Genomic DNA, 22128 nt, shown 5'->3' with positions numbered 1-22128 from the left:
TTCAAGTTCAATTTCAAATTTCAGGACTACTGTATTGTGTAACTATTTGCCCGGCTCATACCCAATCGCCTGCGACGACCTCACGAAATCAAGTTGTCCCGCCGTGCCAACCAGGAATCCGGGCGGACCCCCCGTTACCTTGGGATCGGGCCCGATGAAGTTATTCGGAAACCCTACATCGAGGGGAACCACCGACTCCAGATCCTGAATCTGCTTCTCCGTCAAACGAATCGACAGCGCCTGAATATTATCATGCAGATGCTCGACCTTGCGCCCACCAACGATGGGAAACACATTGGGCGCCTTGCACAGCACATAAGCGAGCGCGACGGCAGTCACGGACTCAATACCATGCTCCGCCGCAACGCGCGCCAACGCCTCCGACATCCGCTGCTCCTGCTCCGTCTGCTCGCCATTCCCCATCATGCTCCGCAATCCCTCGCCCTCCTTCTTGCGCGCCGCTAGCGCCTTCGCGGTCTGGAACTTCCCGCCCCCCAACACGTCCCACGGTGCAAGTGCCATTCCGAAATGCCGCGCCATAGGGAGGATGTCCCGCTCGAAGTCCCGGAGCATCACGTTCCATCGTCCCTGGTAGATGCTGAATGGGGTTTTGCCGTGCGCGCGCGCGTACGTGTTTGCCGCGGCCACGACCCACGCTGGACTATCCGAGATACCTAGGTAGAGCACCTTACCCTGCTCGACGAGGATGTGCAGCGAGTCCATCACTTCTTCGATGGATGTCGTGTGGTCCCACCAGTGCAGGTAGAGGACATCAATGAAGTCGGTCTGGAGTTTGCGGAGCGAGTCCCGCACGCTGACCTTCAAGCTGCGCTTGTGGTTGCCGCAGAAGTTGGGGACGTTGCCCTTGCCCAGCGCGTGGGAGCGGTAGTCGGTGGTGAATTTGGTCGCGATGACCAGGTTGTCGCGGTTCTTGCGCGCGGCCATCCACTCGCCTATCCAGGTCTCACTCTGCTCGTTTTGGTAGTTGTTCGATGTATCGATGAAGTTGCCGCCTGCGGCGACGAAGGAGTCCAGTAGTTTGAAGGACTGTTCCTTGTTCATGCTGCCCATGAATCCGCTCCAAGCATCGCCGATGGACATCGCGCCTAGCTGCAGAGGGGACACGCGGATGCCGGCGCTAGGAGAGAGGATACGATACCGGCCCAGCGGGGTAGCTGGCTCCGGGGCAGGGGCGAAGATTTCTTCCATGGTGATGGTGATGGCGATGGTTTCGAGAGAAGGTGGTTCAATGTGGGAGATTGTAAGGGTTGGAGTGAGTGCACTTGACTCTTTTATACTTTTCGTCCAATGTCATCCCCTCCGGACTTAGGGTTTGTGCGGGAATGGACCATGGCATTTGTGGAGGGGGATGATGTCAATGATCGAGCAGAGCTCGGAGATTACGGTCGACAATGAAGTTGTATTACTTGGTCGTAGCAATTTCTCATCATTTAGAAAGCAGGGTCTGTACTATACAAGGAAGCGGATTAAGCTGTTATTCCGTCTCCAATCTCCGCTCCGGTCAGCAAGATCGCCACTAACCCCGGGTTGGTTAGTGCCTGTCAGCAGAATTTGTTCGGCACGATTCTACTGTACCTATGTGGCTTAAAGGTATGAATTGTTCGATCGAAAATGATGGTAAAGAGTAGAAACTGTCATTGATAATTCTTGTTCTATGTTTCTAGTGTCTGTTGGTAAAAAGGATGCCGACCTGTGGACAATATATTTCTTTCCCTCCCAGATCACCCCTCGCTACTAGTCTTCTGAGATGTGGCCATAAGCACGCAGTGCTCTCAAGCGAAACACCTGACATCACCTTTCGGTCAAGATGCAGGTGAGTCAACAGGAGGGAGTACATCAGCAATGGCTGCAGACTGCTGCCAGACAAGCAGTCTTTGTGCGAGGGAGGCCCAAGGGTAGACCTGGTCATGACCCTGTACCCTAATGGTGACAGAAATGAACACGGTGTATTATCCCGATTATCCCTCTAGGAGACTAGGCAAATTAATTCCCTGGCCCTTTCACTGATCGTTTGAATAGCCCTTTCCCTCCTACATAATGCCAATATCCTGGCAAGTGGTAGTGGCCGATCGGAGCAAGGGATGAAGCCCTTCCACCCTGCCCCAGCCCATCCTTGCATGGTCTCCTGGCCGACTCAGTCTGGGCCGGTGCGGCTGAGCGGGATTCACACACTAACAAGATCGACCCGCCCGTCGATCATCGTAGTCTGATGAACCACTGACACTCGATACGGAGCATTCCACGCACCACATGGCAATATGTACTGTGCTAACACTACACTCTGTGCCCTTGGGGGTATGCCCTCCTATCCACGTTGACATTGGATCGGCAAGGTTTCCCTGCCCGCAGGACAAAAGGTCCAGTTGCATTGTCAATCTGCGCTTGCCTTTTAACCTAGCCCTCGCCCTCCCCCCTGATTCTCTTTCTTTCTGATTCTGAATTGGCTTCTGCTGCATTTTCCCTTTTTTTCCCTTCTGGCTCTGCAGCTCACGAAAATGTCCACTTTCTTCAAGGCAGAGTCGCCTAAGGGCTTCAGCTCGGACCATCCTTCGTCGACGTCGGCGTCCGACTCGGATGCCCTCTCGCAGAAGAGCGGAGAGAAAACCTCCAAGGCGGCTAGTGAGAAGGGGAGTGATCATGAGAGACAAGAGAATTCCTCCAAGGAAGCTGTTCAGGACTTGGATAAGGAGGCTAAGAGCGCTTCGACCGATGATGTGTCCGCATCGAGCAATCAGAGTGATAATGGAGATGCACAATCTCCCCAAGATGACCAGGAATATCCCTCGTCCTGGAGACTGACCCTGATCACCATTGCATTGTGCCTGTGTGTGTTCTGCGTGGCTCTGGTAAGTATGCATATCTTTTCTTAACATCTATGTGCTAATGAACATCAGGACAATACCATCATCGCCACCGCTATCCCGAAGATCACCGACCAGTTCAACTCCCTCAACGATGTAGGCTGGTACGGCAGCGCCTACCTACTAACCACCTGCTCTGTGATCCTGATGTTTGGCAAGTTCTACACCTTCTACTCGACCAAGTGGATCTACTTGTTGGCCCTGTCCATCTTCGAGGTCGGCTCGCTGGTCTGCGGCGTGACCCCCAGCTCAGTCGGCTTGATTTGCGGCCGGGCCATTGCTGGTCTGGGTGCAGCCGGTTTGTTCTCTGGCTCCATTCTCATCATTAGCCAGAGTGTGCCGCTCGCTAAGCGACCTATGTATACGGGACTCGTGGGTTCGATGTTTGGTATTGCCAGTGTTGCCGGTCCACTGTAAGTTCTTCCATCTATTGTCAAAGGATGTTGCTAATATCCATCTCTCAGGATGGGTGGCGCCTTTACCGACCATCTGACCTGGCGGTGGTGTTTCTACATCAACCTACCCATCGGTGCAGTCACCTTCTTTTTCGTGCTGGTCTTCTTCAAGGCTCCTCGTGCCCTCAAGAAGAAAAACGACCTCCCCTGGCAACAGCAGCTGGCGCAGTTCGACCTGCTTGGCTCCTTCTTCTTCCTGCCCTCCATCATCAGCCTCCTGCTCGCCCTCCAGTGGGGCGGCACCAAGTATGACTGGAGCAACCCACGTATCATCGCTCTGTTCTGCGTGTTTGGTGTGGGTATCCTCATCTTCATCGGCGTCCAGTACTGGGGTGGCGATCGGGCTACTGTGCCTCCGCGGCTGATCAAGAACCGGAACGTCTGGGGCGCCGCATGGTATGCCTTGGCCATTGGTGCGGCCTTCTTTGTTATCACCTACTATGTATGTCCTTGTTTTCCGGCAACCCTGCGGATGAACCTTGCAGATGAAACTGACCATCTTTTAGCTCCCCATCTGGTTCCAAGCCATCAAAGGCGCCACGGCTATGAAATCCGGGATCATGAACCTGCCAATGATCATCGCCGTCGTGGTCGTCTCCATTCTCGCCGGTGGCCTGGTGACAGCATGCGGCTACTACACGCCGTTCATGATCGCCTCGTCCATCATCATGACCATCGGTGCCGGCCTTCTCACCACCCTAGAAACAGACTCCAACCACTCCAAGTGGATCGGATACCAGGCGCTATTCGGCATCGGGCTCGGTCTGGGCATGCAGCAGCCGATGCTGGTCGCCCAGACGGCACTTAAAAGCGAGGACATCCCTAGCGGCACGGCGATTATCATGTTTGCGCAGACGCTCGGCGGCGCGGTGTTTGTTTCAGTTGCGCAGAATGTCTTCCAGAATCAACTCGTACACAACCTGCGCGAGTATGCGCCTGAGGTCGATGCTAGTCGTCTCCTCGCCGTTGGGGCGACTATGATCCGCTCTGTCGTGCCTGGCCCGTTCCTGCACCAAGTTCTGAGCGCGTATAATAATGCTATCACCCAGACCTTTTACGTTGCTGTCAGCATGGGCGCTCTGTCCCTTGTCGGACCGATCTTCATCGAGTGGATCTCCGTCAAGGGCAAGAAGCCTGAGGTGGCTGCTGTCTAAGTCAGGCTTGTGAGGGCAGCGTTCCTTCATGCATATTCTTTTGTCTTTGAGGCTGTGCTGTCCAGCCCACATACGCTTAGTGATAATATTTGTTGTGTTGTGTTGCAATGTTGATGATGTTTTGGATCCGTTTGCATTTCTATTCCATGGCCACCCATCCCGTCCTGTCTCGCTCTTTTCTTTTCTCTTTCTAGGATGATAAGATAATACAAAAAGACAAAAAAAGAGATCTATCTAGACTACCGCGTACAGACTCAGATAAATGCCCCAGATCACACCGCAGGCACTCCCAAAGACCACGCGCCGGTCCACGGGGATGACGGTGTACATGAGCGAGGACACAATGGGGCGGTACTTGAGTCGGGCAACCATTATAGGCGGAAAGTCCTTGAATGTTGTTAGTGAATGGTCCTGTATATATAATAGTACCTGTCTGTCCGTCCGTCTGGACATCTGGCGTAGCACAGTACGGAAGTACAGTAGAAAGCACCGAAGTAGACAGAAGACGGGAAGAATGACGAATCTCACCTCAATAACAAGCTCCCAAGCCCTCCAGATCCCGGTCCCCTTAAGGAGATTAATCAAGACAATAAAAAGCACAATATTCATCACCGACCCCACCGTCTGGTCGAATATGAACTTCATCGCAAAGCTATACAACCCCGACGGACTCTGCGAGCGAGGCGCCCATTGCGCGGATTTCTCCCTCCGATGATGGCTAGGTAGTCGCGAGCCGGCGCGGTACCAATCTCGCGGCCGATCGCGCGTGGAGAGGGAAAACGGTGCGGAGGATAGACTCGAGGAGAAATAGTCGCGCAGTGAAGAAACGGATTTGGAGCGCTTGCGCCCACCCCGACTCCCCCCGCAGCAGCAGCAGCAGCACCAACACCAGTCCCAGAGGCGGGACAGCTCAGCGCGCGACGGGAAGCCTGGGTATCGCGCCTCCAGGGCGCGTTGCCAGACGAAGTTGATGGGGACGACTAGGATGCCATAGGTCATGAATTGTAGGAGGGCGAGGGTGTTGAGGGTGAAAGGGTTCTGTTTTGGGGTTGGACAACGGTTAGTGGTTGCTTTGATTGATATCAGGGGGAGGATGGGGGGATATCGGACAGGACTGTTGCGCTGGTCGATTAGTTGGGCGCAGATGTTGGCGACCGCATTGAGGATGGTCGATTGGACAAATGTCACGGTTAGCGCGGAGGGCATCGCGGCGCCATTGAGTCGGTTGTTCGTTAAGTGTGGTGGTGGTGAAGGTCCATCATTGCCAAGACACCGTGTCCTGGCGGTGTTGGCACTAACGGACGAACTACGACGACCCCTACCACGACACCGATTACGGAGAGAATACCACGATGGAGGATCTTATTGATCACAATTACTTCAGCTAAAGTTACCTGCGGCGAAACGCCACATTCGGCCCGTTTTTCGCACTGGTAAAGTGATCCACCAGCGCCAAATGGCCCTGATCATCCTCGCCTACCCGGTCAGCCAGGGCCATCTCAAACAGAAACACCAGTCTTGCCAATGTCACCCGCATCTCCATGAACGCCATGCTCTTACCAATGCACCCGCGCGGCCCGATGCTAAACGGACAGAATGCCCGCCGCGCCGTGTCAACCTCTTCCTTGGTTGTGGTCCATTTTGCGTTGGCTGCTTCGCACTCTGCACCCTCGATCCACCGTTCCGGTAGGAAGGTCCCCGCCGCCCGGTAGTATGCCTCTTGCCGGTGTATTGAGTACGTCGGCGTGCCACAGTTTGTGCCGACTGGCAGGAACACCCCGTCCACCACTGCTCCGCCGGCCATCACCTCGCGCGGAATCGCGCCGGGCACGGCGGGTGCGAGACGCAGAGCTTCGTCGAGGACTGCTTTCAGGTAGACTAGCTCGTTCAGTCGCGCGCCGCTAACAATCTCTTCGACTTCGTTGAACGCCCCGCGCACCTCAGCGCTCAGTTTCGACAGCGCCGCTGGCCGGCGCACGAGGTAGAACAGCGCCGCGGCCAACGTGGTTGACGTCGTGTCGCTGCCCGCGATCATCAGCACGTTCGCCTCGCCCCATAGCTCGGGCGTGCTCAGTCCCTTGCCCGTTTCCGGGTCCGTCGCGTTGAGCAGGTAGTAGAAGAAGTCCTTTTTTGCTTCGCGGCCGGCCTGAGCACGCTCTTTGGCCCGCGCGCTGGCTTCGACACGCGAGTTCATGATGAAGTTCCATCGGTCGCGCGTTAGTTGTCGGATGAAGATCTGGTCCAGGTGCCAGCTGTCCAGTGGCATCCAGAGCCCGCACTGCGAGGGTGGGTTAGCTAGTGGTCGGGTTGGGTCTGCTGATGCATATACTCACCACATAGTGTCTGTTCGCGGCGCGATCAACAAGCCTCACCATGTGTCTCTTGCCCCGGGAGACGAGCATGTCAAAGCTCTTCCCGAAACACAACTCGCCCATCACATCGTAGGTCAGGTAGCTAAACCAGTCGCCCATATTGCGCACCACGGCCCCCTTCCTCTCTTCGTCAAAATCATCCCCATCGGAGTCTCCCCCATCATGTCCCGCCAGCACAGCACAAAGCTGCCGTACATGCAAGAGCATAACATCCTCCATCCCCTTGAGCGCATGGTCCGAAAACGCCTGGCTCAGCACTCTCCGCTTGCGGCCATGCATCGTCTTATCGATCGCATTGTGCGTGTTATACACGCCCTTGATGGCGGGGAAGGCATTGTAGAAGTCAGCCTTCTGGAGACGCTTCCCGTGCCCATAGATGTCGTGCAGGCCGCGGTCGGTGTTGACAGATATGAAATTGGGGGCCGCGCGCACATGGCTCCCGTACTGAGCGTGTAACCCGTGCAGCCACAGGTGGCGGTCGCCTTTCAGACCGTGGTATAGCTGTACCCAGGGCGTGAGGCCTGCGAGGAATGGTCCCGGGATGCGGCGGAGGGGGTGGAAGAAGGCGTTGTAGATGGCGTAAGCCAGGGTCTATCGCTAATCAGTAAAGTAATCCTCATTTTGAGGGAAAGAAATCATACCGCCGCGACCAGCAGAACCCCCAATCCACACGCGACCCGCGTCAACGACAAACACTCCAGTACAGGTTCGACGATCATCGTGCGAGCATGTAACTAGTTAGTCGGTCGTATGTCGATTCAATCAATCAATGATGCTCGGGTCTTGAGACTTGGTGGCTGCCTCCCGTCTTTGGTTTTATACTCCCGGCCGAAGATACCCGCGCCCAACCGGGGTCAATGACGACGGATCCGGATTTGGTCGCACCAGCTTATTCCTTGCAACCGTGGGGAGCTGCTCGGTTAGGGGCGGTCGCTTATTTTCGTAGCTGCTATTGATGATTGCTTTGCGTATCTTTTGTCGTGGGGTTCGTTAATGCAGAGGGTCCATGCCTTATCTTGCATGAGATGAGATGTGGTGGACTGGAGGGTCGGTAGATCACGAAGAGGTCTTCTGAAAGAGTTGAAAGGAAATACTATTCATGGAAGAGGACAAGAATTATCGCTGTTCTCAATAGTCGATTGAACTTCACTGTGGTGATGAATAAATGGGTTGCATTGACATAACCATCATCCCGGAAGGAATCATACTTGGTAGGAGTGAAAGGACCCTCACCAGATGAGCCCCTCCAGCGGCTCTTTCAGGTATTTAGGGTTGAGTTTGATACCGCCACTACCCGTTCTGGATTAATAAAGGGGGGTGGCATTCCCAAGTGCCTTTTATAGGCCAACTACTCTATCTACGCGTCCTACGTTCATAGAATAGATAAAGACCATTTCGAATTCTTGCCAATATCTCCATAATGCCTCGCGGCCAATAGACAGTCGGGTTCGGTTACAGAGACATGTATATCATCATGATTCAGATGACACTCTTTGCGTTCTTACGAAAACATGGCGGAATGGAGGTACGATGGTGGGTGCTGACACCTCAGGCACCAATTTGCCTCAATAGAGATCGATCTCCAAGGCACGCCGGAAGCAGCTAATAAAATGACGACTTTCGCAGTACTCCGTACATAGGTGAGAATTCACTTTCTCGGGGATTCGACCAGCCACATTCGACGAGTTTGATCCCTCGCGATGTAGGTACCCAATTCGTCACAGTACGGTCAGTCCGACAAAAAGCAGTTTTAGCTCTAAAGAGGTCTATAATGGCTATCAATAAGCTCAGCTCTGGGTGTGTATGTGCATCAGGACTTTTTCCGAGTGTAGCGCAGTAGAACCCAAGAAACTCATTAGGTGCTAGGCCAAATTTGGCCGTGACATGGTTAATCTTGCATCTAGCACAGTGAAGGCCAGACGTCGACGATAAAGTAAATCGTGCTTTTAGGTGTAACTCTAACTGCAGGATCTATCTATTAAGAAGAACGAACCTGACTAAAACGGGAAAGTAAAGAGTAGGGACTATATACTTTCTTGTCGGAAAAATTTCGGCTACGCAACGCAATTTTCCGAACATCAAGTACCGGAAATTTTAAAGGGCCAACAGACGCCATGGATGTCATATTCCGACGCCTTGGGATATTATCCATGCTAGAGACATTTTATATTATATAGTCCCGCATTGCCTTATCGCTAGGTTTGTGGATATCTACTCACCCTAAGTTATCCTCTCTCATCGGCATAGCCCTCGTCCCCTTTACCACACTTGCTTCGAACAAACAGAATAAAATGTCTCAGCGCCTGGACCAGCTCGCCGAGCAACTATCGCCACGCAGAGTAAATGGTCCACCAATTGCTTTGTTGAAGGATCAGGTCGTCTTAATCACTGGTGGCGCCCAAGGTCAGGGAGAAATTCTCATATATGGGTGTGATAATGACTTGCTGATAATGACTTGTTCAGGATTGGGGGCGGCAGCAGCAACTCTGTTTGCACAGTATGGTGCATTGATTGCTATTAGTGATGTGGATGAGGCCAAGTCGCAGGAATTAGTTAAACAGTTGCGAGAGACAGGTGCACATGCAGAGTCCTTTTCAGGGGATCTAATGAACCCATCATACCCCGAGACTCTTGTGAAGAATGTTCTTGCGAGGTTTGGAAGAATCAATTGCCTCATCAACAACGCGGGTAGGCTAGATATTCTAGACTGTACGGAACAGAGCTAATATTTCGACATCAGGGTTTCTCAATGACAGGTGAGCGCAGAGAAATCATAAAATCTGCCCTTCTAACAACCGGGGTACCGCAGAGCCGTCCACAAGATGACTGATAGTCAATGGGAATCTATTCTTGAGATTCACAACTCGGTTCCATTTCGACTCATCCGAGCCTTGTCGAGTCACTTCATGAGTCCTGAGACAATGAACAACCGCAAGACAATCCTCAACATATCGTCTTCATCGGGAGTACATGGTCAATTGGGTCAGGTATGCTTGCTTGCCTTACTATTTACCTTGCTATCAAAGCCGTTTGTCAGGTTCTGATATACCTTTACCAATAGGTCAATTACTGCACGGCTAAAGCGGGTATTGTTGGGATGACTAAAGGTATCGCTAGGGAATGGGGACGGTATGAGAGACAAAATCTTTATAATAGGCATTATTGCTGAGATAAAACAGGTACAATGTCCGATGCAATGCTGTTGCCTACGGTTGGATGGACACTCGCATGACTCGGCCTCCTGAACCAGGCCAGAAAATGGCAGTGAACGGCAAGGAGATCAGTGTCGGCGTCGCAAAGAGTGCAACGAAGTTCAGAGATACTTCGGATATTGCCCTAGGACGTCCGGGAACCGCAGATGAGGCGGCAGGGTGTCTGTTATTCCTCGCAAGCGACCTTTCCAGTTATGTGACGGGTCATGTATTGGAGTGTAATGGGGGACGCTTTATGTGAAAGAAATCTGAATAACTAATATAGCTGTCATGGCTTTGAGTTTGGATTGTAGGGTTGAGCCCAACGGATGTGCAACAAATAGCGCAAATGCAACTTCACTTAGTCCGCCTTTTGCCAGAATCCTCGCAGAGACTAACAAGATGTTCCTTCACATCCTGGACCACAAAGCTGATAAGGGTTCTTAAGAGCCAGCTGGAGGAGTATGTGAAATCGGGAATCGTCTTACAGAGCTCTTACGGTTCACGTGAGATCACATGATCGACACCTTTCTCCACCAGTCATTTTACAATACAACAGCATTGACAGGTCATGGCCACGTGACTCTCTGTCAATCGAGCTTAGTCATCTTTATCCCACGGGAAGTGGGACGAGGCTCGCCCCAGTAAGAGGGGGTTAGATTAGGGTTTCGTCCAGCATGGGCGCGGCGACCCCACGCCCCAGTAGACTTCGTACTCACATCCTACTAGGCGTTCTGTCGTCGGACGACGCTCAGAACCGGGGAGGGGAAAGTCCATCGACGCCCGTCCGTGATTCCCTGAAGCTAGTAGTAGTCTAAGACTCATTACAGGTCCAGAGTTAAGCCGACTCCTCCCTGCGTTCATGGTGCTCCATGAGCGCATCAGTTCCAATCTGGGCCTCCTTCTCTACACCGCCATAGCCAACATGGGCAACAATAGCATCATCTCCATCAAAAATCCGGGCAATCTCCTCTAGAGTAGGTCCCTTAGTCTCAATATAGAAGAAGTAGACAAAGATGAGCTCGACAGTGATCCATGCCTGTAGATCCAAACGCATTAGTCTTAGAATAGCAAGACTTTGGTGTAAAGATAAAAAGACTCACTGTGTAGAAGCAGGCAAAGTTCCACTGATTGGGAAGGTTCTTTAGAGCAATGGGGTTGGTCTGGTTGCCAATGGTAAGGGCAACCTGAACGAAGAAGTTCATGATCATGAGACCACGAGCACGGAGTCGGTATGGCAGAATCTCCAGAGCGTAAGCAACGAGCAGACCGGACCAGGCGATAGAGTAGGAGACGTCAAAGAGCCAGATAAATACGATTTGCGGGTAGCCAAGATGCTTGATGTCTGTCTCACCAGTGGCCTCGAAACGGGCAGAGACGATGGTCCACGCAATGAACATGAGCACCATACCTGTAAAAGATTAGTGGATCCAGGACTTGGGAAGCCAAGAATGGGACCATATGGCAACCTACCGGTGGTAGCACTCAGGAAGAGAGGACGACGACCGAATCGGTCAATACCGCAAGAGCAGCCAATGGCAACAAAGAGCTTGAGCATGTTCTCGCCGGCGTTGAGGCCAGTCTTCTGGGCCTGGTCCTTAATACCGGCATTCTCGTAGATAATGTTGGAGTAGTTGCTGAACAAAGCATTACCCGAGTACTGGGAGATGATGCCGAGCGAGATGAGGATCATTAGACGGTAACGGTTGCCACGGGTCCTAAAGAAGTCAAGGTAGCTGCCGTTCTTCTTTGCGTGGTACTCCATGGCAATGGTCTCCTTGATCTCATTGTACTCGAACTGGACAGTGGCGTTGTTGCGGTCGCCGTTAGCGTGGTACTTGGCGAGGATGTCGAGGGCCTTTTCGGGTCGTTCTTTAGCCATGAGCCAACGGGGAGATTCAGGGATCCACCAGATGAAGACAATCTGGATGAAGGATGGGACGCCCTGGATGAGGGTGATGGACCTCCAGGACCAGTTGTTATTGATGTTGATGGTGCCTAGGGCAATGAAGGAGACGACTGGAGACTTGAGGTCAGCTTCTCTCTGTATTTTTCTTGGATTGAAGTCTGCCATCCATTAGGCATTACTTACTACAGGCACCTAGGTTCCAGAGACAGTTGTAGATGGCAGTGACGATGCCACGGTGCTGAGGATGGCAAATCTCAGTCAGCAGGACAGGGCAGGACAGCTGAGCTAGGGAGTTGCCGAAGCCGACGATGAAACGACCAGCAAGGTACACTAAAAGAAAAGGTTCGCAAATATCAGTTCATTCAATGCTCTAGTGTAGTCGCAAGATGAGACAGCCGTTAAGTCTGATCACTTGTTGGAAAAGGGGTGGTGTGTCACGTACTGCCAAATCCATTGGTGAAGGCACTGAGGAAGGCACCGAGAATCATGATAAGACAACCGGCGGCAATTGGGATCTTTCGGCCGAAGTAATCCGCCATGAGGGGCCTGTGAAAATAGTAGTGTTAGCAAAACATTCATCTTTTTTTTCGATTTAAAGAGACTGTACTTGCAACGTACGCGAAGGGAAAACTGGCGATACTGCCAATCTGGTAGATGGAGTTCAGGATACCAAGCTTGGAGCCCTCGGGGTGACCAAAGTAGTTCTGCCATTCTTCCATGACTTGTGAGGAGTTAAGCATGGAACTACAATTTTCAGTCAGATTTCAATCCCTCTTTTCCTCTTCCCATTTCGAGCGCCATTCGATTGTCGGCTTACCCATCGTAACCAGTGGTAGCTGAACAGACGCAGAGAATGCCGGCATAGAAATACAGCACGCGCATTCCAGGGTCTGTCCACCATTTCACCTTGGCCAAATCAGGGGCCTCGGCCTGGGCGACAGCCAGGTCACGTTTTGTGTTGGAAGCACCAACGGCACCGACGGCGATACCCATGGTCAGGGAGTGTTGTGTTGCTATTGAATCGGCGATGAAATAGGGGGTATCCAAGAAAGCAGAGAAATTAGAGGGCGGCAAGGAAGGATTTATCGATCGCTCTTAACACGAAAAAACTTCCGTAGGGTTATATTAACAAGTATTGCTTGGACAGCCAAAAGCGTTCATTGACACGAATAGGGACCAAGCAAGATGAGAAAACCAAACCAGACTGGCAAAGGAGAAGACGACCGATTGTCTATGAGAGTAGGATGCGGCTTGGAGCGTGATTTATAGAGCCTCTCATCACACCAGCCAGCCCACGCATGGGGGGCCTCGCTGTCCGCAGCAGAAGGCGCCCTGATCTTGTCCCGGAGATACCGGACCGCTGTCAATTTTCTGGGGTGCGTTTTTACGTTTCGACGTGGCACCACATGGCACCATACCTGTGTCAGGGTATTTGTGTACAAGGTGGCGCTCACTTGGCGAAAAGGTGCGAGCACCGGGGCCAAGCGTGGAGACATTCCCATTTTTCCACTCTGGATAAAGTCAGCCACCGCTTAATATTGATGGGGCATAAATGGCGAATCGCACTGGGCTAATCTCGATCTCGGCACCCACACGAAAGCGGAATTTAGGCACTCCACGATCCCTGTAGCGTCAGCCTGTCGGATCGGCCTGCCGTGAGCTGTTTGCCGATTCCTCTACCCACAGTACAGCTAGGTGTGTATAATTGGATGATTGATTAGTTGAGTGGCTGACTGGGCCTGGTTCTCCTTATTCCTGGTCACAATGCCCCGTGGGGTTCTCTCACAGAGCTAAGAAAAAGCAAAGGAACAGGAATTGCATGGGTTGGCTGAGATCAAAAAGTCCACGTAGGAGGGCTACAGTGCATAACACCCTTTGAAAGCACATCATGTACGGGCTGAGGTCTCCGGGACAGTTAGGTTTCAAGTGGGTTGTGTTCTAGGGGAGAACCCACGAAGGAGCAAGTGGTATATTATCTGCCCAAAGCACGGATACGGAAGCACAAGGTAAATGAATTCTTACTTATCAAGTAAAGAAAAAACCAGTTTAGTCTTTATGGTATATCTTATAAGTACACTATATAATAATTTGCCTTATTCTCTTATTATTCAATATGTTATAGAATATTTTTGCTTGAGGTATAGGGTACGGAGTACTCATGCCTCGAAGGTCGAGATCTAATCAGGTCGACCCACCATAAAAACTTGTACTAAAAACCTCATAGCAGCATTGATTACGAGCGCTCAGTCAACATGCTACAGTGCTATACTAATTTGATGGCGGTGTTTTCGTATATTGAGGGTTTAGGCTGAGCGGGCCGTCCTGCCGTCTGACCTCGAAAAATCCGTACATGCTGGCTTGGCGCCCTAGTCTAAGGGGTCTCGACTCGATTGTCTAGTGAGGGGTTTAACAAGATAGGGAAATTTCGCTCTCCTAGCAGATCAGAGCTTTTTAGAGTCTGACGGTCTGACTACACGGACGAAGGGAGCGTTAAGATAAGCACGCATAGGGGAGTTCAGAGTCAAAAGAGGGCTTGGTTTTCTATGCAAAGAAGCGGCAAAGATCGTTCGGTTACTTACACCCGTGTTCAATATGTTAGTCCCCAGGTCGTTGCCGTACACCGACGGGGCGCCGATTGTCATGATTACTCCAGTCGTAATCAGTTTGAATGGTACTCAAAACGAAGCTGCATTCCGGTTGGCCGGATTGGATTACGTTGAAGTTAGTTTAGGAGGTTAGATTCAGCCTGGCTCTGGCCAATCAAAGGGGTGGGTGTTCTTACCGATTTGGACTGTGCATCGAAATTGCAAACTTCCTTGATGTCAGGGTACCCAATCTAGGAGCAGAAACGTTTCCTTCAATTTCACTAGCTAGGTAGCGAGGGGTGAGTATAAATTCCTATCCTTCACGATATTATCAAATACCAGCCATGTGGAGAGATCTCTGATATTAACGATCGGTAGCATTCGCCAGTTCGGAAAATCGAGCCCGCCAGCTACCCAAGATCCTGATCACCAATTCCCTATCTTCTCTCACCAAATTCCTTTAATAAAATCCGCCCGATATATAATATGAAGCTGGTACGGATCAGGAACAAAGCCGCTACTGTCGGAAATAATTCTAGCCTTTTCTATACGGAGAACCAAATTGATTGGAAACTGACTTGGCCTTCATGCTGTATATATAGCCTTCTATACTCCTGATGATATGGTCGCACAGCGCAGTCGTTTTTCTGCATTACAACAAAGTTGGCTATGTGCAATTTGCGAGAGATCGCCATCAGGCGTTCGCGCTCATCACTATAGAATCTTTCCACTATCTTTCTGCACTATCTTTCTGCCGCTGCTCCTCCCCCATTCGAAAATCCGTATTCACTGTAATTTTGCCATCCTCGCTCCCCTCTGTCCTGACATCACCCATTTCGACTTGCACGGCATTGGTCGTCAGCAAGGCCTCATCCCAGTCAAGGGGCATGTGCGGCTTCCGCCGTGTACTCTTTCTCTTTACTGGCGCTACCGGCTCCGAATTATCCATGTATCGTTCCCTGCTCGTTCCGAATACTAGGGCAATCGTGTATCGGAGGAGTGGCTGCAAGGTTGGGAGACAAGCGCACACAATGCCAATGCAGGGTTCGACGCTGGACCAGATAAAAACGTCTCCCATGATCCAGGTGACATCGAGCGAGGTTTTGAGGAAGGTCATAAAGTAGATCCGGATGAGGCTTGCGACGCAAACACTAAAAAACAGAAAGAATTAGTCAGGTCTCTGTGGATGTTTTGGACCGAAGACGTACAATCCGCCTAGCATGAAAATTCCGCTGATCAACAGTTTCTGGGTGGATCTCATCTGTAGCTTCCACACTATAGGAATGGGAACAAGCAAGATAATCACATCCGTGGTGACGTTCGCCGCAGCATTGCCTATATAAAAGGGAAAGAGGTTGAAGACGCACTTCCCTCCGCTAGGATCCACATACTGTGTCCAGTAGTAGGAGACCGGCCGACAGCAAACCAGAAAGGCAATCATGCAGGAAACAAAGTAGCCGACGGTGAGAAAAACACAGAACCACATGGGCTTTGTCATCCCAAAGATTCGCCGGTAGAACAGAAGGATCGAGAATTTGATTAGTGGAACGTTGGCGACGTAGAGAATCACATATATGAATAATATCTGGATCACTTCCACCACGTCAAGGATGGGTACAGCCCAAACATGTTTTCCGAGGCCATAATTTCCTCCTACGGGGAGGGGAGTCAGATATGTTCAGAAACAATCGCAGTGCCAACCTACCAATGATGGTGCAAATGAGACTCCCAGTGACCGAAAGCTACAATGCACAGTGAGCATCTCAACGTGACAATTGTCAAGGAAAGTATATGTCGGTGGGAGAACGTACAAGCGAAGCGAAAATCATCCAGTCGTCCGCGGCTATCTTTGCCTGCTGAACTTTGAATCTGGTATAGAAACGAAACAGAACCGCAAGGGCTGCAAGGATATAGGTCGTAATGACAGCGGCATTGTTTCTCCCCAGGCGACTCTCAGAGAGATCTACTCTTGCAGGAGGATCGCCAAAAGGACTCTGTGACATCGCTTTAAGTCATCGAGGGATGTCTCGATACTGACAGACGGATATGTATATCAGATCGGTTGTTGAGAGGATGAAAATACTTCTCCTTGGACTTTGCAAAATATTTTGACCTCCACAGAGAAGGTTCAGGCACAACCTCAAACGCAAAATTGCCGCTGTCAAGTCTCCACTTGTTTCGTGACGCTAGCGGACGCCCAGGCGGGTCGTTCCCGCCTGGGGGCGTCCGTTGTCCCCAGACTTGCTGCTTTCGCTATAAACCCAGTCCACACAGTTAAAAGTACTCTCTTAGTCTGTCTCGTTCGTTTTCATCCAGGCCAACCAAAACCCTATAAAATTGAAGTTCTCCTTTTTTTCGCTCTAGGGTCCGGGGAGAAGGCCGAGAAATGGGGTCCAGGATTCGTATCCCTGCAGCGGTGGCTTGAGGCGGATCCATGCGACTAATATGACCCCACTTCACAACAAGGTCAATTGACACAAAAATCGCGAATACGTAGTGACGCCGCTAACGGCACTTAGCGAGACGCTAAGGAAGTCAGGATGCCCCCTAAGTTCAGAATTCTGACACAGAGCACACCGATCTGCCATGTCTCGATAGAAAAAGAAACCTCAACCGTGTCCGACCACAACAGATCATGCCGTCCAACGAGTTCGTCTTCAGCGAGCCCGTCACTATAGACCCCGGTCGATATGCCTATCAGGCTCGTAGGCTCCGGGTGGTCTGCATTGGTGCGGGCTTCTCTGGGCTGATCCTGGCATATAAGCTTAAGCACGAGCAGCCCCTCGATTTTGTCGATTTCACCATCTATGAGAAGAACCCCGAGGTTGGAGGAACCTGGTTTGAGAATATCTATCCTGGAGTGGGATGCGATATTCCTGCGCACAGCTACGTCTTTCCCTTCGAGCCAAACCCGTCCTGGTCCAGATGCTACGCCGGCGGACCGGAGATTGAAAAGTATATACTCGACACGGTACACAAGTACGGGCTGAAGGACCAGATCGTGTTCAGCACCCGAGTCGTCAAGTCCATATGGAACGAGGAACGAGGCAAATGGGCGATTGAGCTCAAGGGGAACGACGGCACTGTCGTCCATGACGAAGCAGATGTTCTCATCAATGCCTCGGGTATTCTGAATCGTTGGAAAATGCCTGATATTGACGGTCTGGATCAGTTTTCTGGCAAGCTCCTTCACACAGCCGTCTGGGACAAGACATACGACTGGACTGGCAAGAAGGTCGCGGTCATTGGTAACGGCTCGTCTGCCATTCAAATCGTGCCGGCGTTACAGCCTAAGGCTGCAAAGATCGTTAACTTTGTTCGGCATCCAACTTGGGTATCGGTAAATTTGTGTCCGGACATAACCAAGGACGGCATGGGCACCGATTTTGAGTACAGCGAGGAAGAGAGGGCGAAGTTCCGGCATGACCCAGCCGCCTTCCTAGAGTACAGGAAACGGATTGAGTGCTCGTAGGTTCGATCTAGTCATCTTTTCCTCTCCACCTAACACGCTAACGCAACACAGAGTAAATTCTGTTTACAGACTGATGCTTTCTGGCTCTGACGGGAACCGGATGATATCTGATGCAACCGAGGGGCTCATGCGACAGCGCCTAAGCAAGAACTCCCAGTTGATCGAGAAACTTGTTCCCAAATTTGAGATTGGATGTCGTCGACTAAGCCCCGGCGATGGATATCTTGAGGCAATGCAGGAGCCCAATGCGGAGTGGTGCTTTGATAACATTGAGGAAATCACTAAGACGGGAATCCGTACAACCCAGGGGGAGCACGACTTTGACCTGATTGTGTGTGCTACTGGCTTCGACACTACCTTTGTCCCGGGGTGGGAATTTGTAGGTCGGGATGGTAGGCGGCTAGATGAGGAATGGGAGAAAGCACCCGAGGCATACTTTTCAATATGTGCCGCTGGAGCTCCAAACTACTTCATGTTCGCTGGGCCAAATTGTCCCATCGGTCATGGTAGTGTGCCTCAGATGCTTGGCTGGAGTGCTGATTATATGCTAAAATGGGTCAAGAAGATAGCCCGCGAGGATATCAAGTGCGTTCCTGTTCGGCTTTCTAGTACCTGGCTATAGCTGATGTCCGCGCAGATCTATTGCAGTCACTGACTCTGTCGTTCGCCACTATAACCGTTATGCCCAAGCAAACCTTCAAAACACCGTTTGGAGCAAGGGCTGCAATGCCTGGTATAACAATGGGACTAGGGTTACGGCCATGTATCCAGGAAGCGTTCTGCACTTTAAAGGCAAGTATTCCGACTTCGCATAACAGATATCAATTCGGTTGGGGTACTAACCTGTGCTTCCAGAGGCAATTGAGGGCATTCGCGGCGAGGACTTTGACATCCGGTACAACACTTCAGATCGTTTTTTGTTCCTTGGTAATGGCGAGCTAGAGTGGGAGAGGGCCGAAGGCGCCGATTTGGGATTCTACTTAAAGTGAACGAGGCCCTCAGTCTTTGCAAATCATTCGGCCATAGATAAGAAAAGCACACTAGTATACTTAACCGATTTGGACTGTGTATCGAAATTGCAAACTTCCTTGATGTCAGGGTGCCCAGTCTGGGAGCGAAAACGTGTCCTTCAAATTCCACTGGCTAGGTAGCGAGGGGTGAGTATAAATTCCTATCCTTCACGGTATTATCAAATACCAACTACTTGGAGAGATCTTTGATACTAACAATCGGTAGCTTTCGCCAGTTCGGAAAATCGAGCCCTCCAGCTACCTATGATCCTGACCGACGTGCAAAACATCGGGGTTGCGGAGTGTCATACCATGGCAAGCTCGGATGAGCCACTCTTCCTTCGATCCGAGTTTGGCGATGATCATCTCAAAGAGCTGGTCTCATTCTACGTCAGACCCAACGACCCAGACGAATCTCTGTTTGAGTCTGCATATACTGATTTCGTGGAGTATGTGTCGTCCCTTTTCTGACCTAGCTCACCATATTATAGAACGCAGGGACTGTTTTTGATCAACTATTTATAGGTCAATGAATCTCTATATGCCGAGTCCCCCTCTAATAGCCTGTGTCCTGAGTGGTGGTGGCTAGGACAGCTATTAGATGAAGAGAAGCGGGGTTGATGTGGTGCGATTGAACTCTGTGATTTCATGGTACAGCCCAGAAGGGATGGAAGAATGATATTCGGATTTTGCTAAGGGTGCGATGGAGAGTTATGGGCGGTTGGGCCACATTATCGATCGACTTCAACTCGTTACGATCGATGTGGAGTGTGTCTTGTTTCTCCCACAGTTCTAAACTCAATGTAAGGGAGTCTCTCCGGCGTCATCAGACCGGCCACTGATTTGCGGTCTAAGCCTTATACTTTCTTCAAATAAATAAATTAAATTAAATTAAAATGGAACACAATATTTGTCGGCTTGGCCTCATTCGTCCCTTTCCTCTAGATTCGTGGCAACGGTCTCTCGGGGAGTTGATAACCACTGTAGGACCATATATGCATGAGTCGCACGTGGCCGACACGCCAGCCTTTGGCTGTTCACCAGTTTTAGTGTCCGCAATTATTTGATCGGAACGGGCCTGCTTGTGAGAGTCAACCAGGTCGATATTGCCCCATCCCACCGCACGGTCGGCGACAATGGTACTCTCAATGCGCACTATGCTCAGCTAGCGACGGTGTTATGAGGCAACCTCGCGTGTAGCGTCGATGATCCCTCGTATCCAGATGCCACCATGGAACTACGTATTACTTTCGTTGTGATCAATCCTACTGTTCTCCTTTCGCTGGCAAAGCCGCATCTCTTGGGCGGACAAGCTCTTGCAGACGCAACAATCAACTGTCAGAGATGGGCGCCAGGGCCAACGGAAGAGGACAGCGCAAATACAGCACAGGCTTATAGCCTTGTACGCGAAGAAACAGTAGGAAACAGTCAAGTTGAGTCTCGGGCGGCTGCTGTGAAGGTTTATATAGCGTTGTCGGGTTTTAGAATTTGGGAGACAGATAACTCCATATAGCAGGTATTGTCAACTATTGAACGTTGATAGTATTAGGAGCGGTTTGTTCCAATGCTCTTTTGATTTGTATGACTGGCGACTGCCTTCACAGCCCTGATAATTCCTCGTATTGCTAATTCTGTGACTTTCGTGCTGTTCAATTCTGCGCTTGAGCAGTCAGAGGAGTAAACCAGTCTGAAGCATCCAAGGCTTCTTCTGCTTTAAGCTGTGTGAGGTGCATTTTTGGATACTGCCATTTCGGCACAATCCAGAAGAAAAAACCCAAGATCCAGGCAAAGCCGATCAACTGCCTTCCCCTATATGACAAAATAATTCTGCACAATATACTGTTGCCGTGCTGTTTCAAAACCGGAATGATCATCGGCACCACAAATGTTTCGATTGCAGCAGCTCCAAAGTTGGCGATGAAGAAAAGCAAATCAGCAGATGGAACGCAGGGCTCTCCTGCTTGCCAGTCTGCAATTGCATGGTACATCCCAGACAAGAGAAAGGTCCAAAAGGCGATAAAAAGCTTCGCAAGTCGTGGGCGTAGTACAACACCTCCCACCCGTTGAGTAATGATTTTACCAGACGAAGTAGAGCCGGGGACCGTCATTCTATGCCAGAACTTGTTCCAGAATCGTCGAACACTGTATGCCTCCATCGGACTGCCGAACAATGGCGGCCATTCCTCGGGTGCATCGATGCGTATTATGGTAACGAAGAAAATTGACAGGAGGACGTGACAAGTGTGGAGCATCAAAAATCCCTGCCAGATCCACGATACAGAAGTAAACAAGCGGATCAGGATCTCGCGCTGAGTAAACTCTGGGCCAGCGCTCGGCCATAGTAAACGTCGAAACAGAACCTGGCGAGACGGCGCAAAGTCCTCTGACGTGGGATAAATAGATAGAATCATAAAGGGCTCGAAGATGCATAGCTGTAATAGCCAACAGCCTAGAGTTTTGAAAAAACGCGTGGTGGCAAACCATACTCTGTTTTCCGCTCTACCCGCCGAGGCCTTGGATGAAACTTTTGATGAGACATCTTTCCAGTTGATTCGGCCCTGTGGATCGGCCCAGATCTTGTATGCAGAGGTCCATGGTGGGGCACCACGGGGAATGCGTAGTTTATTGAAAAATAATGTATGTGAAGCATGTAGAATCCAGACGCAGTTGAGTAGTGCCCAGAGACCGTTCGTACCCTCGTGGGGTGGTAGGTAAAAGCTGGTGTAAAGCGAGATGATCGCTGTGCCGAATAGCAATGGAGATATCAGGACTCGGGCTCGGGAGGGGAACTGAATTGCCATGAGAAAGATGAAGGTGGACAAGACAAAAAATGTAGGCGGAATCAGCAGCTCATAGAGAGACATTATGGGCTCTCTAGTTGTCCGAGCTTCCTTGTAACAAAGAAAAGTCTTGTTTATTGAGACTCATGTATTAGAGCGGCGACTTCATGAGCTATCCATTCGCGTCAATAGCCGTACCTGGTGGGGGAATGTTCTAAAAGTAGAACAAGTACTGGGGTGGAGGGCTGCTTTGGGGGCTGCTTTACATTGAACCATGGTCCGCAAAGGAGGCTTCTCCGGCCCCCGGTTCCACAAACC

The 22128-nt window shown here is 51.0% G+C and overlaps 10 protein-coding genes across 10 annotated transcripts; 4 read left to right on the top strand and 6 right to left on the bottom strand.

The window, feature by feature from the left end:
* Positions 1-42: 42 nt before the first annotated feature.
* N7474_002380 (putative aryl-alcohol dehydrogenase Aad14) lies at positions 43-1209 on the bottom strand (the record flags this gene model as incomplete). Its single annotated transcript, XM_057193795.1, has 1 exon — positions 43-1209. The coding sequence occupies one exon, from the start codon at positions 1207-1209 to the stop codon at positions 43-45; it is 1167 nt and encodes a 388-aa protein (XP_057055150.1).
* A 1307-nt stretch (positions 1210-2516) lies between these two features.
* N7474_002379 (MDR family MFS transporter) lies at positions 2517-4491 on the top strand (the record flags this gene model as incomplete). Its single annotated transcript, XM_057193794.1, has 4 exons — positions 2517-2867; positions 2916-3295; positions 3347-3779; positions 3844-4491. 4 exons carry the CDS (start codon positions 2517-2519, stop codon positions 4489-4491), a joined length of 1812 nt encoding a protein of 603 aa, XP_057055149.1.
* Positions 4492-4725: 234 nt separating this feature from the next.
* Positions 4726-5697, bottom strand: N7474_002378 (Mpv17/PMP22 family protein; the record flags this gene model as incomplete). Its single annotated transcript, XM_057193793.1, has 1 exon — positions 4726-5697. One exon carries the CDS (start codon positions 5695-5697, stop codon positions 4726-4728), a length of 972 nt encoding a protein of 323 aa, XP_057055148.1.
* A 184-nt stretch (positions 5698-5881) lies between these two features.
* On the bottom strand, positions 5882-7582 carry N7474_002377 (cytochrome P450; the record flags this gene model as incomplete). The annotated part of the gene is made up of 3 exons (XM_057193792.1): positions 5882-6769; positions 6825-7454; positions 7505-7582. 3 exons carry the CDS (start codon positions 7580-7582, stop codon positions 5882-5884), a joined length of 1596 nt encoding a protein of 531 aa, XP_057055147.1.
* A 1572-nt stretch (positions 7583-9154) lies between these two features.
* Positions 9155-10316, top strand: N7474_002376 (SDR family NAD(P)-dependent oxidoreductase; the record flags this gene model as incomplete). Its single annotated transcript, XM_057193791.1, has 6 exons — positions 9155-9266; positions 9327-9551; positions 9604-9619; positions 9673-9850; positions 9925-9992; positions 10043-10316. The coding sequence occupies 6 exons, from the start codon at positions 9155-9157 to the stop codon at positions 10314-10316; spliced, it is 873 nt and encodes a 290-aa protein (XP_057055146.1).
* Positions 10317-10892: 576 nt separating this feature from the next.
* N7474_002375 (uncharacterized protein) lies at positions 10893-12956 on the bottom strand (the record flags this gene model as incomplete). The annotated part of the gene is made up of 7 exons (XM_057193790.1): positions 10893-11093; positions 11158-11465; positions 11528-12073; positions 12147-12293; positions 12406-12509; positions 12582-12707; positions 12781-12956. 7 exons carry the CDS (start codon positions 12954-12956, stop codon positions 10893-10895), a joined length of 1608 nt encoding a protein of 535 aa, XP_057055145.1.
* A 2322-nt stretch (positions 12957-15278) lies between these two features.
* On the bottom strand, positions 15279-16551 carry N7474_002374 (putative integral membrane protein Pth11-like; the record flags this gene model as incomplete). The annotated part of the gene is made up of 4 exons (XM_057193789.1): positions 15279-15699; positions 15757-16201; positions 16254-16290; positions 16360-16551. The coding sequence occupies 4 exons, from the start codon at positions 16549-16551 to the stop codon at positions 15279-15281; spliced, it is 1095 nt and encodes a 364-aa protein (XP_057055144.1).
* Positions 16552-17183: 632 nt separating this feature from the next.
* Positions 17184-18835, top strand: N7474_002373 (flavin-containing monooxygenase; the record flags this gene model as incomplete). Its single annotated transcript, XM_057193788.1, has 3 exons — positions 17184-18016; positions 18072-18605; positions 18658-18835. 3 exons carry the CDS (start codon positions 17184-17186, stop codon positions 18833-18835), a joined length of 1545 nt encoding a protein of 514 aa, XP_057055143.1.
* Positions 18836-19294: 459 nt separating this feature from the next.
* On the top strand, positions 19295-19501 carry N7474_002372 (uncharacterized protein; the record flags this gene model as incomplete). Its single annotated transcript, XM_057193787.1, has 1 exon — positions 19295-19501. One exon carries the CDS (start codon positions 19295-19297, stop codon positions 19499-19501), a length of 207 nt encoding a protein of 68 aa, XP_057055142.1.
* Positions 19502-20679: 1178 nt separating this feature from the next.
* On the bottom strand, positions 20680-21894 carry N7474_002371 (wax synthase family protein; the record flags this gene model as incomplete). Its single annotated transcript, XM_057193786.1, has 1 exon — positions 20680-21894. One exon carries the CDS (start codon positions 21892-21894, stop codon positions 20680-20682), a length of 1215 nt encoding a protein of 404 aa, XP_057055141.1.
* Positions 21895-22128: the final 234 nt, after the last annotated feature.

This window comes from Penicillium riverlandense (assembly GCF_028828495.1).
Source record: "Penicillium riverlandense strain IBT 135883 chromosome Unknown utg000002l_segment0_segment0, whole genome shotgun sequence".
Taxonomy (NCBI): Eukaryota; Fungi; Ascomycota; class Eurotiomycetes; order Eurotiales; family Aspergillaceae; genus Penicillium; species Penicillium riverlandense.
Note: the sequence above shows the minus strand (reverse complement) of the source record. Positions and strands in the feature narration are given on the sequence as shown.